This window comes from Emydura macquarii, unplaced genomic scaffold (genome assembly GCF_026122565.2).
Source record: "Emydura macquarii macquarii isolate MOO-44397 ecotype Brisbane River unplaced genomic scaffold, CSIRO-AGI_Emac_v2 contig_3517, whole genome shotgun sequence".
Taxonomy (NCBI): domain Eukaryota; kingdom Metazoa; phylum Chordata; order Testudines; family Chelidae; genus Emydura; species Emydura macquarii.
In genome coordinates, this window is record NW_027133654.1 from 3,572,891 (window position 1) to 3,591,546 (window position 18,656).

General features: G+C 41.2%; 1 protein-coding gene across 1 annotated transcript in view; it reads left to right on the forward strand.

Moving 5' to 3' along the window:
- The first annotated feature begins 322 nt into the window (after positions 1-322).
- The window catches only part of HEATR1 (HEAT repeat containing 1), a 53,172-nt gene continuing 34,838 nt past the window's right edge, over positions 323-18,656 (forward strand). The window contains exons 1-16 of the mRNA XM_067535966.1: positions 323-450; positions 1,120-1,287; positions 2,611-2,827; positions 4,007-4,148; positions 4,670-4,771; positions 6,513-6,653; positions 7,367-7,578; positions 10,122-10,255; positions 10,889-10,997; positions 11,417-11,527; positions 13,889-14,006; positions 15,468-15,575; positions 15,970-16,065; positions 17,216-17,304; positions 17,634-17,845; positions 18,515-18,636. Of these exons, the coding sequence (XP_067392067.1) occupies positions 1,146-1,287; positions 2,611-2,827; positions 4,007-4,148; positions 4,670-4,771; positions 6,513-6,653; positions 7,367-7,578; positions 10,122-10,255; positions 10,889-10,997; positions 11,417-11,527; positions 13,889-14,006; positions 15,468-15,575; positions 15,970-16,065; positions 17,216-17,304; positions 17,634-17,845; positions 18,515-18,636 (2,055 nt within the window). The 5' untranslated portion in view covers positions 323-450; positions 1,120-1,145. The remainder of the gene's footprint in view (positions 451-1,119; positions 1,288-2,610; positions 2,828-4,006; positions 4,149-4,669; positions 4,772-6,512; positions 6,654-7,366; positions 7,579-10,121; positions 10,256-10,888; positions 10,998-11,416; positions 11,528-13,888; positions 14,007-15,467; positions 15,576-15,969; positions 16,066-17,215; positions 17,305-17,633; positions 17,846-18,514; positions 18,637-18,656) is intronic.

Consider the following 18,656-nt stretch of genomic DNA (forward strand, 5'->3'; position numbering starts at 1 on the left):
TGGAAGCCCGACTGAAGTGAACCCGCTGACAGTCCCGATGGCCGCACGGTCCCGGCAGTCCGGGAGCTGCAGCTCAAAGGATAGAACCGGCGGCGCGTCACCGCACAGCCCAGGCGGCAGCGCAGGGACCGCCCGGCCCAGGGAGCCCCGGAGCAACGTCTGCATGTGCAGGCGGGCGCCAGCCTCGGGCGTTTCCAAGGTAACTCACCGCGGCTCCCCAGCCCCGCCTATAACTTGCAGCGCGCATGCTCAGTGAGGCGCGTCCCCCCCCAACAGGAAGTGTGAGCTTCCCCCCCCCCCCCAGCCTATCGCTTCCGGGTCAGAGGTGAGACGAAGCCGCATCGGCTGCACCCACGTGGTCGGCGCGCCGCGTCCTGCGTTTCGAGCCCTGTGTCGCTGCGTGGGTGACAGACACGAGGCTCCCCGGGTAGCGGTGTCCGCGGTGGCTCGGTAAGGCCCGGTCCTCCCCGCCCAGCCGCTGCACAGCCGGCCCCTCCCGCTTCCCTCCGAGACGGGCAGAGCCGGCATCGCCCCCTTGGGCTGCCTGGGTCCTTCCCCCCCACCTCCCGTCATGGACAGCGAGCCAGCCTCCCCTGTCGCCCTTGGGTGCCCATCGCCCACACCCCCCGCAGAGCTGGCCCCTGGGGCATGGAAACACCCAAGGCGCTTGGGCAGAGCTTGTGTTCTGGGACATCTCACTGTGCCTTGGACCCTGCCGGGCTTGGGGGTGGCGGTAGGGTGACCAGATGGCAAGTGTGAAAAATCGGGGCAGGGGGTTGGGGTAATAGGTGCCCATGTAAGAAAAAGCCCCAAGTATCAGGACATCTGGTCACCCCACGTGTTGGACATAAATTGTCCTGTGTAGAAGGAGTGTGGAGTTACCGGGAACATAAGATAACGTTATCCCACCAAACGGTACTCCTGTTGTGTCCGCACTTGCCCATTTAGCGGGTTGATACCCACAGCCCTGTTGTGTAACTAGCCTTTGGTTAGTTGCTCTAGTATTTTATTGTCAGTAAACTCAGGCTTTGCTGAAAACTAGAAAAAAACCAAACTCCCCTGTGAGAACAAATGCAGTTTGTTCAAAGGTTGTTTATGGCCTGGCTTTTGTTTTCTTAGGCTTCTTCCACAGAAACATTTAAAAAATGACATCCCTCGCCCACCAGCTGAAACGGCTCGCTCTCCCTCAGACTGATCGCAGCCTTTTGTCTCGAAGCGAAGCAGCATCCTTGCTGTTTGATTGCAAGGAAGCTGCTAATATTGACAGAGACACCTTCTTTGCAATAGGTAAGTGTGACTTTAGGGACACCATCAGCTTAAAACTCACATTTCTGTTAGAAAATGTTGTGATCATCTGCTGTTGTGGATAACATTATGACTGAAGGTGATTAGAGGAAAAAATATTCCTGTTTTTCTCTTTGGGTATTTGACAGCACTCTGCATTTCGTTAGTTTCCTCTTTCTCCTGTATAGCTTTCCATATTTGAGTAGGTCTTCCCCACAGAAATGTAGGAGAGTAAAACTTCTTAAAATAGAAAAACACGTTTGTAAAACCTCAAAAATTAGCAGAGACATTGGGAGGCAAGTGTAGTATCTGAAACTACTTTTAACCTAGTTTATCAAGCAGACTTAATTTTAACTTGATGGTGCCCTTTTATCTTATCTCATCTATATCTAATGTAGCATAGGTATCTCTAAGATGCCAGTTAGCTTTGTATTTGAGCACCCAGGGAATCCATGTATTTGAGCATTTGTTTCTCTTGTATCTCTCTCTGTTGGATGTTTCCCTTGCTTTACTTGCACCCAGTGTCACTTTCCATTTAGTTAGTAGTATTTACAAGCCTGTTTAAATAGCTTTTATGAGTTTACTACGCTATAAAAGGTAGAACAACTTATTTGCTGTCTGTGCTATTCTTTGCATCATGACTGTCTCAGATCAGAAAATAATATATTTTAATTTAGTTCTAAAAAGTTCTCTTTCATTTCTTATGCTTGTTTGTTGGTGAAAAGTTGTGTTGTACTTTTTTCTCACCAATTTAAAAACTGTCTAAATGCAGCAAAAACTCCACTGTTAGGCATGTTCCGCTGTTAGAAAATTCCATATTGGTTATTTTGCTGTATGTTCTGTACATAGTAGACACTTAATATTTCTTATCACTGTTATAGGATTTTGCTCCTTGTAACATCCCTGTGAGACAGGAGCCATAGGTACTGATTTTATAGATGAGGAAGCTGTGATAGAGGGAGAGAATGATTTGTTCCAATTCACATATGGAGCTACTGTCAGAATGGGGATTAGAGTTATGGAGTTATTGGTTTCCAGTCCTGTGCCCAGATGTCTAGTAAACTATGCTTACCTACTTTAATTGTCATAGCTACCTCTAATATGGCAAAATATATTTTGGATTCAGCATGACTTTACAGTTATGGGAGGGGAAAAATATATTTTTCTATAATAATTTAGTTGGCATGACTCATTCAATGAAGGCAATGTATAGGAGGGCAGTATGAAATATTTCAGACTACTATTGATGATTCTTGGGTGCGAAGGAGAAGAATGATTTGAGGTAAAGAACTGTTGTGTTAAACCATTTTCACATACTTCTCATAGGGTGCACTGGTCTAGAAGAGCTGATGGGGATTGATCCTTCCTTTGAGATGTTTCATTCCACTTTGTTCAGTCTTACGTCAAAGGACCTGGAGCGCAGTGTTCAGACTAAAGCAATAAATGAGCAGCTGGATGAGAATATTTCATCATTCCTGATTCATCTGTCTCCTTACTTCATGCTTAAACCAGCACAAAAGTGCCTTGAGTGGCTGATTCACAGGTAATCAAATAAGTCACATGCATGTTAATAGGGAAGGTTACGAGACACACGAGGTTTTTTCTGTTAGAATAGTTTGGGTGTAATTTGGTCCTAGATTCCTTAAACTACAGATTCAGATCCTGGCACAATCAACTGAAACCTTCATCTTTACTAGGCAAGATAAGTTTAGTTTCTTGCAAATTAGTATATGGGTCTATTGCAGGGGAACTTAACAGGGGTCTTTATTCTCTCTGTGGCCATTGAAGATTCCATGGCATTCTATATAAGAGCAGGGGTTTGTTCTTCACCAGAGTTCCTTTTTCTGTTGTTGGCTGCTGCTGCCTCATCCCAGAAGAGCTGCATTTCATAGGAGGTTATGAGGCATTTAGCTGGTAATGCTCAGGATGAAAGAGGCTATGTAATATTGCTATATTTTAATATAATTTGTGAACTCTGTGCAATATAGTCTAGTCCAGTGTTTCTCAACCTGGGGGTTTAGAGGGGTCGCAAGTGCAGACCTGGTATTGGGGGTGGCAAGAAAGGCAATTGCCTGGAGCCACAGGGGCGCCATGAAACTAAGTTACATGCTTCAGCCCCATGGGGGTGGGACTCAGGCTTCAGGGGTACAGTAGTTTGGAAAGGTTAAGAACCACTGGTCTAGTCTAATGTGATATATTAATATGTGTAAATATTTTTAAATACCAAGGTACTGAAAAGAGTCGGAGAAAAAATGGACCAGATATTTTGTAACATGTTTTTGTAGTTATTTACATAAGATGATTGCAGATATAAAAAATGGAAAATACTTCCTAACACAAAGGCATGAATGGCTGTTGCACATGCATCCACGGGTTGCAGAATTGCTCTGGCCTGTGTTATGCTGAAGCTCAAACTAGATGATCATAATGATCCTCACTGGCCTTAAAATCTACGAAAATGAAACAAAGTTTGCTTCCTTTTAACTAATGAGGGTAGGAAGAAAAATTCCCTGTAAGCAGGTTATTCCATAACTGTTGGATCTCTTGCTTCTTCCTCTAAGCAACTGGTACTGGACACTGTCAGAGACAGAATACAGGATTAGATGAACCTCAGGCCTGATTCAACATGGCAGTTCTGTGTTTCAGGTTTTTATTTTAAACCTATGTTGCAAGAACATGGACCTTGTGCTATGAAATTTCTGACTCTATTTTTTTTCCTAAGGTTTCATATCCATCTTTACAACCAGGACAGTTTGGTTGGTTGTGTTTTGCCGTACCATGAGACTAAATTGTTTGTGAGAGTTATCCAGCTGATAAAAATTGGAGACCCAACTCATAAATGGAATTGGTTGCATCCAATTAAGGTAAGGTAGCCAAAAGATACAGTTCAGAGGATGTCTGAGAAATAGTACTTAGTAAGGTCCTGGTCCTGATACCGTCTCTATTAACATTGGCTTCCCACCCATGTGTGCAGCCCCATTGATGTGGGTCTTGGCTAATAGATTTTGTTGCAGGATTGGGGCCCCAGTGTCCACATGTTTTTTATTTTTATTTTTAAAGGAAAATTCATTATAAAAGCAAACCCTTGTTTTGACAAAGGAAAAAGAATCTACTTTTTATTATGTAATATGTTTGCAGTCAATTTGGAAACCTGTATTAATTACTAGTAATAATACATACAATTTTATAAAATTAAGGGGAAGAACTAAAGTCCAGTGGGAGCAAACCATTACTTATTTCAGTTTAAATCAAGATATTTGTGATAATTAAATATGGTTTGGAGAAATGAATGAAGTTTGTGTGTGTGTGTGTGATTTCACTTTAGAATATTCTAATTTTATTTCTTTTTTAAAAATCCTATTTCTTTTATTTTTATCATGAACAGAAACCAGGAGTCCCCCTTGCTAGGGGTGCTTTGATTACACACTGTTACAAAGACCTCGGTTTCATGGATTTCATTTGCAGTCTGGTGACAAAATCTGTAAAGGTTGGTAAATTGTTCTAGTTCTGTGTCTGTCTCTCCTCCTTATGTATTTGTGTTATGATGTGCTGTTTATACACATTTTGATTTGTGTATCAATAAACATACTCAATACACAGAAGAAGTTTGAAAATCTTTTTTCTTTGAACCCATTCTGAGGATTTACAGAGATTTTAAAACCTACTAGAAATTAGTATAATGTAATTGGGAACATACAATTTTCAATACTGGATCAGATCATTGGTCCTGGTATTTTGCCTCTAGCGGTAGCTAATATCTGATGCATTGGAAAAATCCCAAGGGGGAGAGCCAAAATGAAGTTAGCCAACTGTGCATTGCTGAGTATGCTCTGGGGAGTGAAAGAGGCTTTTTTGCTGGAGGAGGCTGGGGCAAAGAGGGAGACTGTTCCTCGTCTAATGCAGGCAATTGGCTGATTACCTGAAGTAACTCCAAAATAATTTTACTGTAATCCTTATGAAAAAAACTGAGATGCTTTTAGTTTAAACAAACAAAAAAGCCCCCCCAGATTCCTGCCATTTCTATTTGCAAATAATTTTTGCGCTTGGATACCACTTTTGGTAGTTGTCATGGCTATTTTAAGTGTGTGTTTTGAAATGTTAACAATAGTTTAAAATTGTGGATGTGAGACCCATTGATTTAGAATGGTAGAAAGAATCATAGTTTTCAATCACTGGCGAAAAAGAAAACAGTAGTAGTAAAATCTTAGAAGAATGACAGATGTAGCAGTCACAATTTCTTAAACCTTTGGAATGTGCCAAAATAATCAAAATGCATATACAGTGGATTCTACTTATTAGCAACCTCTCAGTTCTTGGTAAAAAAAAAAAAATGCTGTTATCCTGAAGTTGCCAATAAATGGTAAAGCAGGTTTACCATGCTGCAGCCAGAAAAGAAAGCTCTGGGACTTGCTGAGCACCAGCCGTAGGCATTTTTGCAGAGTTGCTGCTAGGAAAGGCACGTCCCAGTACTTCCTTCCCTGGCTGCAGCCCCGCAAACCTGCCTGCAGTCAGGGCCTTTCTTCCAAAATAGTTCAATCAGTGGCATGCCATTGCCAATATCCAAATCCCATTCACTAGGGATGTAAAAGTGTAAACGTTTAAACGGTAATCATCTGTTAAATGTTTTAAACAGTTGATTACCCTTTAAACTGGGGGGGGGGAGGGGAGCGGCAGCTGGATTCAGCTCCCTGGGAGCGAGAGCAGCTGGGCAGCTCTTGCTGGCGGGGTGTCTTGGAGCCCTGCGGGGTGGGAGGGGAATAGCCTGCAGCTTCGTTTGGCTCCCTGTGGGCGGTGGGGAAGCTTAGAGTCCAGCACGGGATGGGGGGGATAGGCCATAGCTGGGCTTGACGCCCCACGAGCAGCAGGCAGGCTTGGAGCCCAGAAAGAGGGGTAGCCGCAGCTGGGCAGCTCTCACTTGGCAGTGAGGAGCCAAGCCCAGTGCGGCTCTTCCCCCTTCTTCCCCCTCCACCCAGGCGTTTAACCATTTAAATGTTCTATTTTAGAAAGTTTAAACAGATTTTTAATTAAACTAATTTTTACACCCCTACCATGAACATTAAAGTCGGTGGGCTAGGACTGGTTCCTGGCAAAATTCTGCTTAATAGCACTTTTGATGAATAGCAACATCTACTGTAGTAACAGGAATTCCTAACATGAGATCTTACATATTTTGTTATGCTCTTGATCATTATCCTAATGTCTAAGTAACTGTTTTCCTTTCATTCTAGACATTTTCTTTGTATCATGGCAGCTTCTCTCAGTTGAGAGTCCTATTTACTTTTTATGCTTCCACCATCGTATCTGCTCTTGGGGCTGTTGAGAAGATAACAGACACTATAGTCGCCAAACTGCTCCCTTACATACAAAAGGTACCCAGTCTTTCACTCTCCTGAATGATACAATGTGGCTTATTTTGCCAATTAGAATCCTGTAATTAACTTCCCAGAGGGATTTTCATTCTAAAATAAATTAGAAAAGAGACCAGGTAAACACAACAAAGTTCACTTTTCTATGTCCCTGTTGCTGTTTCTGCTAACTAATGAAGATGTACAATACCTCTTTATCTCACCATCCTGCATGATGGGGCAAACCTTGGCCAGTACAGGATTGCTGTTGTTGGACTGCATAGGGAGCTGTGTCCATCTTGCTTCGATCTGATACACTTCTCTTAATACAGCACCTTGAGGCTGAGGGAGTCTGGATAGCCATAGCATATGGATCTGAGAAGCGCTTGAAGGCCATTCCCCTATTTTCCACTCTGGGTGAGGAATGGAGGGGAAGGAACACAACCAAAACTGTCTCATCTTCAAATTAGCATGGTTAACAATGCAAAAATGGTGCCTGATAAGTTCCTGTGCTGCTTGTTTTGCTACACCATAAGGGAATGTCATAGTGTTAATGAGCATATGTCTTCTTTTTCTCTGTCTGGATTTGAGGTTTGACTAGCTCACCAAAGCTTTAATATGATGAAAAGAGGATAATGCAGTTGCATTAATGTTGGCTAAAGTACTATTATTTAGATAAACTGTTTTTGAACTTAAACTTTGCAGAAATGAATTTTGAGTTTTTTCCCTCTTGGTAGGGTTTGAAATCCTCTCTTGTGGATTACAGAGCTGCAACCTACATGATAATCTGCCAGTTGGCAGTGAAAGTGACAATGGAGACCTCCTTGGTGCAGTCCTTGACATTACAGATCAGCAAGAATTTGACCAAAACGCCATCTCTAGCCAGGGAAGGACTTTCCTGCCTGCTCGTTCTTCTACAGAACCAAAAGGGAGAGGATCTTGGGAAAAAGTAAGCATACATGAGCTGACTAATAGAATATAGCAGATTGCCTCTTAATAGCTGAGACCTAAATATCTTCAATTTCTTTTAGTTTTCATCATTGAAAGGATTCTGTCATTACTGTAGGGTGGTCACACCACTATAGTTAAAGCTGAGACTACTATACTGTTTAACAGTCAATATTTCAAAGTACTCTGCAATCCACCTGCATAATCAAGATTTTTTTGAAGATTGCTGTGCCTCATCAGGGCCATTGGTAGAGTTAGTGGTACAAGTTTGTGGTCTTTTTGTCCAGGCATTCCTCAGCTACAGCCCCCCAGTAAGGAGCTGCTTGTAATGTCTCAAAACCCCAAAGCATGAGGAGATTACCTTGAAAATTGGTACGCTGTAAGAGGGCTAGGGTAGAGTCCATCGTGCAAATTTTGGGTCATTTGGTCGGGTTTCCTGAGGTACAGCTCCCCAAAAATGAGCTGTTATAATATCAGATTCTTATTTTTTGGATGTGGAGCTAGGAAGAATGTACGACTGTGACCCCTCTTGAAATGTATAGTATTGGCTGCTCCTAAGAACAGCTATTGGCCAATACTCAGGACCAGTTCAGAAATATTTCCAAAGTTAAGCTTTATTGCTACTGCTTTGACATCTGTGAGAGCTATTGTTTCCTCAGAAACTCCTTGGAGAGTGAAACATAAAGTAGTGTGTTCACATCGTGGCTTAGAGGAGCAAGCACTGTTTCTTGAACGCTAGGACCATTAATTAGAATCCTCTCCTCTGGAGTTGTGCATTTGGAGTACGTTAGTGCTGCCAGCCCACCTTTTCCTTGGTGTCTGGGACCATTCTGGTGCTCCTTTTGGAAGTGTATGTGGTGTATGCAATTCAGAGGAATTTCAGCATCTACTCATCTGCCCAAGTCCTGCCCTGGGACAGTTTGGAGGGCAATACTGTGTCCAGGATATGAAGGCTGGCATGGGGACAGAATGATAGGGAGGAACTAGTTGCCACATTGCAGATGATATCCGATAGGCCAGGACAAGAGTTCCAACCAGAATTAATCTGTTCTGTGGTGGGATAGGCTTGCTGAACTCCTGCCGGGCACTGGGAACAGATGGATGCCTGACACAGGTACACAGTGCTATCACCGTGTGGTGACTTGATAACAGGCATGGTCAACATGTAGCACAGCACCCAGGCACTGAGATGGGGGTGAGAATATCCACTGAGGGGAATGGAGCAGTTCGCAAATCTCAGAGCTATTGTTTCAGGGCTCATTCGTCACAAAAGAATGTTTTCTTCCGTCTGAGCACATCCCATTGAGATGAGTATGCCCCTTCACATATCTGCAATCCTCCTGCTCCCTTTCCCCTCATGCCAGCCCGCAGAGGCCACTCCAGACAGTCTACCTCCCTGATCAAAACTTCAGTGTGCCACCCCCCTCTTCATAGGCCTAGGGTGGCAGATATGGCGTGGTTACCTCTCCATTATGATAGAGGGCTGGCCGAGCCAAATCTGTGCCTTAGGCAGCTGCCTAGTTCACAAGTAGCTAGAGTGGCCTCTGCCAGCCCCCCTTTCCCTCCCTGAAATGGAATAGGGATTCTGGAGCTCCCCTCCACTCCTTTTCACTCTCTCCAACTGGTGGTTGTGGGGTGCAAAGAGCTCAGGTTACCACCTTCCCTCCTGCTCCTGGATCCCCCAGCCCTGGTGGGACAGGTGGGTGGGGCTAGTAGTTGAATGATAGTGAGGTATTCCAAGGAAGGACTCCCGCCCCCTACCTACCTACCTACCCCCCCCCCCCCCACACACACACTCTCTCTCTCTCTCACTCTCTCCCTCCCTCCCTCCCTTCCTCCTCCCTCCCCCCCCACACACACACTCTCTCTCGCCCACACACACACACACACACCCACACACCAGAACTCTGCAAATCCACAGACCTTTATTGCGGATTGGATGCGGATACAAATTTTGCATCTGCACAGGGCTCTAAATACAGGAACTCAAAGGCAGGGAAGCAGCTGTCTGCAGCTCATAGCCTGTGAGGCTGTTTCCCTGCCTTCAAGATCCTAATTCCCTCCCCAGTCCCACACACAGAAAAAGGGGCTTGTTTAGTGCGGATGCGGATACCAATAAAAGATGGCGTGTGGATCGCATGTTGGATACAAGGTGATTCCTGCACATGCAGATCCACAGTTTTGTGTCTGTGCAGGGCTCTACTCTTCCCCTCTCCTTCTTCACACACATGTATCCCTCAGTCTTGCCCTCTTCCCTACCACCACTTTCTCAAGAAACAAGAGAAAATCCATTGTCCAAAAATTTTTAAATTAGGGTTCACTAGCAGTGCCTTGTACCCTCGCAGAATGCGAAATTCACCAGTCCTTAAATCTGTGAAAACTGGGAAATGCATCCTTGCAACCCCTTTTTTTTTTTTTTTTCATTGAGGCTGAGCCACTTGACAATATGAAGTGGACAGCTGAGAGTTTTATATAATAGAAAGTGATGGCGAAGCTGTAACCCAGAGCAATGTTCAGTTTTCCTTTTCATGTTCTCCTGTGCAGGCCATTTCATTACCTGTGTAACATTCCAGACCTGGTTACTATCCTGCACAGCATTTCAGCTGCCTATGACATCACTCCTCTTCTGCGTTACCTGTTGCCGCACCTAGTTTGCTCCATTATTGTTTGCAGTACTGGTATGTTAACACATGTCCAATGTGTTTTTGAATTTTGTGGGTAAACTGTTCTAATAACTTTGCTAGATTAATTGTTCCTGATGATAAACTGCTCCAAATTGTGAGAAAATGCTCAAGGACTTCTTTCTGTTAGGTTTGTGGAATAACTTTGTTTGTCTAAATGCCACACCTAGATATTCATTTGCAGTGCTTCAGTGAGAGTAGATGATTCAGTGAGAGTTAGTGTAATTTTACAAAGATCTTTGACTTGTCAAGTGCTGCGCATAGAACATCACTTGATAGAACAGATGTAACATTTGCCACAGTTTTTACTCCAGACATAGTGATAATACTGAGCAGTTCATAATATTTATTTAATCATGGCAACATCTGTAGGAAATAGATAAGCATTATTGACCCCATTTTACAGATTGGGAAAGATGCAGCACATTGTTACTTAGCTTGATCAAAGGCACATACCAGGTTAGTATTAGAGATTGGGTACATTCCTCTCTCCCTGTTATGTGCTTAGTCCACTAGACTACACTGTCTATTTTCTTTATTGGTTGTTCATGTAATAAGTGTGGAGGGTTTATTTTAAAAGAACTTTTCATCTTTCTTTTACAAATGTGTAATTATACATTTCTTCTTAAGAAGGGCACGAAGAATCTGAAGTGACAGATAACCAAATCTATGCGAGACATCTAGAAGCCATACTTACAAGTATACCACTAGAAAAGGATTTAGATCACTTATTGGCTGGGTGAGCTAATTTTTTATATTTTTTCCCCATATTATATGTTAATTTCAGCTACAGTAGCACCTAATTTGTGAGAGCGTAATTAGCATTGTGTCAGGATGTCTGTTACAGCCCCCACTTTCATGGGTTCATGACACGCGCCCTGGTCCTGCAAACATATTGCTGTTTGAACATGGAGTGTTTGACTTCAATGGGGCTACTTGTCTGAGCAAAATTAAATACATGCTTAAAATGTTTGCCAGATTGGAGCCTTACAGAGAGAAAATTATTCTGGGGATGAAATTTAAACTCAGAAGAAAACCTGTATTTATAACACATGATATGAATCACACAAACTATTCTATTTGTCTCAATTAATAATGCTGATGATTGGTGTTGTCTTGTTGATATGTCTGTTTCAGTTGTGTTTTTTGTCATTTTAGTAAATTTCTTGAAGAGTTTATCTGCTATGGTGCAGAGAATGAATCTGATCCCACCAAAATGGCTGTGCTCAATAAACAGCTTCTTCCTCTCGTCAGGCTTCTTGAAAGAAAGTAAGTTACTTCTTATTTCCTATGCATGTTGTGCAGTGTGAAAGTATGGCTAAGTCACCTGTGAAGAGATATATTCTTCTCTTAGTAATTTGTGTTCATATGGCATTTACCGGGGTGGAGGGGTGGGGAGACAGTAACTGAAAATGTGGAAATGGCAGAAGTGCTAAATGACTTTTTTGTTTCAGTTTTCACCAAAAACTTTAGTAGCGTTTGGACATCTAACATAGTAAACGCCAATGAAATTAAGATAGGATCAGAGGCTAAAATAGGGAAAGAACAAGTTAAAAATTACTTAGACAAGTTACCTGTCTTCAAGTCATCAGGGCCTGATGAAATACATTCTAGAATACTCAAAGAGCTAACTGAGAAGATATATCTGAGCCATTAGCGATTATCTTTGAAAAGTCATGGAAGACGGGAGAGATTCCAGAGGACTGGAAAAGGGCAAATATAGTGCCAATTGATAAAAAGGGAAATAAGGACAACCCGTGGAATTACAGACCAGTCAGCTTAATTTTAGTACCCAGAAAGATAATGGAGTAAATAAATAATTAAGCAATCAATTTGCAAACACCTAGAAGATAATAGGGTGATATGTAACAGTGAGCTTGGATTTGTCAAGACTAAATTGTGTCAAACCAACCTAATAGCTTTCTTTGATGGATAGGAGGGAAGCGGTAGGTGTGGTATATCTTTACTTTAAAGTAAAGCTTTTATACTGTCTTGCATAACCTTCTCACAAACTAGAGAAATACGACCTACATGGAGCTGTAAGGTGGGTGCATAACTGGTTGGAAAACCATTTCCAGAGAGTAATCATCATTGGTTCACCGTCAAGTTGGAAGGGCATATCAAGTGGGATCCCACAGGGATCAGATCTGTGTTCGGTTCTGTTCAATATCTTCATCAGTGACTTACAAAATGGCATAGAGAGTACACTTAGGAAGTTTGCAGGGATACCAAGCTGTCAGGGGTTGCAAGTACATTGGAGGATAGGATTAAAATTCAAAATGATCTAGACAAATTGGAGAGATGGTCTGAAGTAAATAGGATAAAATTCAATAAGGACAAATGCAAAGTTCTCTGCTTAGGAAGGAACAATCAATTGCACACATACAAAATGGGAAGTGACTGCCTAGGAAGGAATGCTGCAGAAAGGGATCTGGGGGTCATAGTGGATCACAAGCTAAATATGAATCAACAGTGTAACACTGTTACAAAAAAAGCAAACATCATTCTGAGATGTATTAGCAGGAATGTTGTAAGCAAGATAGGTGAAGTAATTCTTCTGCTCTACTCTGCTCTGATTAGGCCTCAACTGGAGTATTGTGTCCAATTCTGGACACCACATTTCAGGAAAGATGTGGACAAATTGAAGAAAGTCCAGAGAAGAATAACAAAAATGATTAAAGGTCTAGAAAACTTGACCTTTGAGTAGGGCCTTACCAAATTCACTATTCATTTTGGTGATTTCACAGTCATAGGATTTTAAAAATAGTCCATTTCATGGTTTCAGATGTTTACATTGGAAGTTTCACAGTGTTGTTACCCTGGGAGTCCTGACCCAAAAACAGGTCATGGGTGGGGTGTCGGAAAGCTGTTGTAGGGATTGCCACCCTCGCTTCTGTGCTGCCTTCAGAGCTTCCAGCAACTGGGGGGACGTACCCAGCGGTGGGTCTGATCTCTCCCTGAGATCAGCCGTGTAGGGGAAGAGGAAGTCCCAGCCCTGCCAGAACTAGCTGCTTGGTGCACACTAGGAGTCCTCAGCCCAGTCCCTCCCTCTCCCCTACAATAGGTAGGTTTCATGGGGGAGATAAGATTTCATGGTCCGTGGTGCATATTTCATGACCTATGAGGAAAGATTGAAAAAAATGGGTTTGTTTAGTCTGAAGAAGAGAAGGCGGGGGGGATATGATAACAGTTTTCAAGTGCGTGAAAGGTTGTTACAAGGAAGAAGGAGAAAAATTGTTCTCATTAACATCTGAGGATAGGACAAGAAGCAATGGGCTTAAATTGCAGCAAGGGCGGTTTAGGTTGGATATTAGGAAAAACTTCCTAACTGTCAGTGTAGTTAAGCACTGGAATAAATTGCCTAGGGAGGTTGTGGAATCTCCATCATTGGAGGTTTTTAAGAGCATGTTGGACAAACACCCATCAGGGATGGTCTGGAATATGTTTAGTCCTGCCTTGATTGCAGGGGACTGAACTAGAAGACCTCTCGAGGTTCCTTCCAGTCTTTCGATTCTATGATTCAAACAAGTGCTCTCCCAGTCTGTATTTTCTGCAAGTATTTTTGTTGGAATTGGTGTAACTTCTATAGTAATTTTCTGTGCAGAACCTGTTTCTCTTGGCTGTTGACAGGTATCCTAAAGCCTTAGATTTGGTGCTGGAGAAGCATCTGAAAGATGTTACAAATCAGAATGAACAAGATCTTTTCCACCAATTTCTCTCCCTCTCAGTGAGTGGCGGTAAATATCAGGTAGGTAAAAGTCCAATTTTTGGGCATAAATCAACTCTGGTATGCTGCCTCAAAGTCAGCAGTGTTATACCAGAGTATATCTGTCCTTCCTTGTCTTGTCTTTTCTTTTTGATTTTTTTTCCCTATATCATCATTGATTTAAGTGCCATGTTGTGCTTGATCAAAACTGTGATAATGTCAACAACTATCCAATGTAAAACTTGAATAAATGGTCATTAGCTTATATTGTGCTGCTTTGATCATATGTTCTGCTATGTTGTGACAATGTCACGTGCCCCAGTGTTACTTCGGGACTTTGTCAGTGTCCTGCAAGGTGGACAGAACTGCCAAAATTAGAAAAGGTGGCTGCCCAGTAACCACCATTATTCTAATCAAGGAAGTTGTGGAGATGCCCTTTGTAATGTTATAGTTAGGGTTAAGATTCTGTGACAAGTATTTTTAGTAAAAGTCAGGGACAGGTAACGGGCAATAAACAAAAATTCACGGACGCCCGCAATCTGTCCCTGACTTTTTTACTAAAAATACCCTGGGGGAGAGGGAACAAACAAAGCCGCTGGGGCTTGCAGCTGCTTCAGGGGCTGTGGCCCTAGGACTGGCCGCCGATCAGATGCTCCTTGACCAAATTGTATCCTTAGTTATAATGTTGCTTTTTAATCTTTTCAAAGGCTGATATTCAGTAAGTAGTGAAGATTTAGTGACTCCAAGTGTCTTACCATGCTATCTCCAAAGGGTGACTGACCCTGGGTATATCACATACAATGTTTATATTATAGCTGCTTTTCACATTTAGAGCAGGTTACCTCCAAATCAAATACGCAAACCGGTAAAGAATATGGGTCAAACACAGTGTTTCGGACACTCGGGTCCAATTTAAGAAAAACATAGCTGCATACAGAGCACAGATTCTGCAAATGGGTGGCCAGCTGATAAAATCGTGGTATGCAAAATTAGGACACAGGTCTCTGTTCAAGCAATTTCAGGGCTGCTGAGAGAAACTGCAGGCATCTGGTCTATTTGAATTACCTTTTTAGCAGTCTCTATCTATGTTCTGGCAGTCTGGTGTTCAGTCATTGGAGTTTTCTCAGAACCTTTAGGTAAGAGCAGTGTGTTTCTAGGACAAAAGGGTATTGGTGCTTCCTTATCTTGCCAGAGTGAGCATTTAGAGCTTGTCTACACATGGAGTTATTCAGCAATAGATATTTCACTTTAAGTTCACACCCTACCTTAATCCAAATTAATTTTCACGTGTAGGCATACCCTTAGAGTATAATTTTAAAAAATATGGTAAGTCCATGTACTGTATTATTGTTCTGAAATTGACATTTTACAATTAGAATGATGCAGTTTCTATTCCAGATCAATAGTTATTGGTGGTTTTTATTCTTAGCATATATATTAATCACAAAATGTAATTAATTAATTTTTAGTATACATTGAGTAACTGTGCAATGTACATTTCAGTTTCTGACAGACTCTGATACCTCTCTGGTGCTTAGCCTGAATCATCCACAGCCAGCAGTCAGGGTCTTGGCTGTTCAGCATTTGAAGGAGATCATTGAAACATCAAAGGTTGGTACTTCTGAGTCTCTCACTTAAAGAACTTAATTGATGTGTGTTGTCTTCAGGAGATCTTTTTATAGAAACTTTAACTGAAGACAAGACAAACATCACAATAAAATATTACACATACATTATCCTTAATGTTGTTTGCATTTACTTTAAACTTGGATCCTATCATCAAGTGTCTGGGTTTAAGTCCTGTTTATAAAGCTACTTGTAGTCCCACAATGGAGTCTGGGTGAAACTGATACTTCATTTCTTTCTTCCATTGGTATTAGCAGTTAGCTTCTCCCTTTCTGAGGTTTCTACTCTCCTGTACTGGTGTTCACATTTCATGGAAGCTATACTGCTAAGAAGGTTTTGGAAACTAATGGTCCTTAACTGCTTTTCCTTCTTCGTTCAGGAGGGCTTTGACAAGTCCTTCATAGAAGAAGCCATTTTTGCACGACTTATGGATGACAACCTGAAGGTTGTTATGACTGCTCTCAGTGCCTTGGAGGTAAGTCAGTATTTCTTGATAGGTCAAGAGAGATTTTAGCAATTTCTCTATATTCAGAAGCAGTCTGGAGTTAATGTTTTATATTAATTGAGTCTTCCCCCTCCACTCACCTCTCTGGCATTGGCAAGAATTTATGTGTAGCCTCTATCCTTTAATAGGACAAAGAAGCAAAAATCTAGCAGACTTTCTCTCTTCAGGCAATTATAGTCAGTCAGAGACCAGACTAAACCCAGGATACAGCCTTGACCTAGTCACTAAAACATATTTTAGTCCAGAATTGTTCCTAATGCAGAATTCTGCTCATCCTACAAACCACTCTCCCTTTTCTAGAAATAAATAAGATAAGCCTTCGGTCCCCTGCCCAGAAAATGAGCTATAGGTGCAAGACATCTGTGTCAAAGTTTATTTTTCTGTCTTAGTAGTGATAAGTGTGCATTGTAAAATTTTTTTTTTAGTTCAGTTGATTGTCGCCAAACTTACTAAAATCGTGCCTAATGTTCCTACATCAAGCAGTACTGTGGTTTGTGGGAGGAAGATATCATTACATGAACTATTTTTAATGATTACATCTGGTAGTATTAGTGGTAGGATTTTTCCTTGTGACACTTGTTGTGTTGTTGATTTTAAGCAATGGTATACCGTTGATTTTAAGCAATGGTATACCGTTGATTTTAAGCAATGGTATACCGTTGATTTTAAGCAATGGTATACCGTTGATTTTAAGCAATGGTATACCAGTGACCAGAAAGAGATATGAAAAGAAACACATGAATGATCAGAAAGAAAACATTTTGTTAGCATGTGTTTGTTTTTTTTATTTTCATGTAATGAATACTATATAGAGGAAAAAGCAATCCTTACTTCATTATAAAACATTCTGGTTGTTTTATAGTCCAATTTTCCATCCACCTATGCATTCAGACCATGTTCTTCGTGTATCTAGCAAACTAGAGCATACTACAAGTTCCTATAATTTTCTTTTTCCTTATAATAAACATACTATCTGATTAATGCAAGTTCACTCATCAGTGTTGAATTTTTCTACTTAGTATGATCAGTGATGCACTTGCTCTCACAGTTTTGTAGATTAAGTTCAGTGGTATTTTATATATTGGTCATTTCATTTTTGCCTCTGTTGATTTGTTTGTAGATTTTCAAGGAACAAATCAATCCAGAAATAACTGTTTCAAGTTTGTTGGCTGTCTTTCAAAGAGTTGATCTTTCAAAGGATGGAACGTGGTATGTGCCTGTTTTTCTTCTTTCTCCCCCACCATCTCTCCAAGATTTTAATGTTAATGAGTTGTTCGGTTGCGGAGTTGTTGTTCGGAGGGATATCATATCTTAACTTTGAATTCCTTTAGTTGTAATTTTATATTTAGTCTTGAGAGACATTTGAAATTACTTGATGACATTTTTTGTGAATATCATTTACTCTCTGGCTTGCTTTTCAAATTGTAATCTGAATCAGTAGGAAGTTGACAGCAACATGGAGAAATGTTATTGGTGATTGTGATCAAGTGGTGATTAAGTGGTACTCCTTCAACTTTTTTCCCCCACCCCTGTTCCAGGTATAAAGTTCTGGAGGGAGCAATAAACATTTTATTCAAAGAAGAGATTTTGAATGAGAAGGAAGAGCTATTAAATCAAGTAGTAATGCAGTTGCTACCGTTTATGGTAATCACTAATAATAATTCAAAATCTGCAGAATGGAAAATGGCAGCTTGTCTATCAGAATCTGGCCTCTGCTCTCTACATCCTTTGTTGAAAGGTTGGCCAGAAGGTAAGCTATTAAAAACAGTTGGTTTGAGAAAAGAAACATTATTAGATATTAGAACTTGATGCTCATATATTCAGTTGAGAGCTGGGCCACCACTAAGAAGTTGTTGCCCCTATTGTGTGAATAAAAACCTTGGAAAGTGGGTTATCTATTCATACATCAAACTCTTGTGATTTTTTTTATTTTTTACTCTAGAGAAATACTTTGATATGAAGTGAGATTTTGTTGTTGTTTAATATTTATGGTTGTAACTGATTGGAGGAGTCTTGTTGGGGACTTTCATTTGCCATTTTGAGGCCAAGTCATCTGGACTGTAATGAAGCAAAATTCCATTTGAACTCAAGTGTAAAGGGAACCTTCAACAATAGAGGAAACAGTGAAAAAGAGTAGCTGACGTTGAGTAGTAGGATCTTTTTTATTTTTGAAAGCATAACATGTTCTTAGTTTGCATCAGAAGAGCTTATTCTAAGAGGAGTAAGGATATGCAAGGGAGGTCAAAAGGCAGTGCACATGGAAAGCATCAGTAGTTTGAGAGCTTAGTAGAGAAAAGCAAGCATGTTAGTGATAAGAAAATTAATTGCTTAGTGTGTTAAAATATTTCTAAATATTGTCAAGCTGTCAGTATTTTCACTTGTGATTCATGTATCCACCTTTTCTGTTTTATGGAAATAGCTTTTGAAAAAGTGATAAAATCCCACAAGTCTGCAGGTTTGGTTGGTGTGGCCAACCAGAAAATGATCCTGCTGTTTGCTGATAACATAACTTCAGGGGATCCTTCCATAATGTCACAGATGGTATGTGCACAATTAAAATA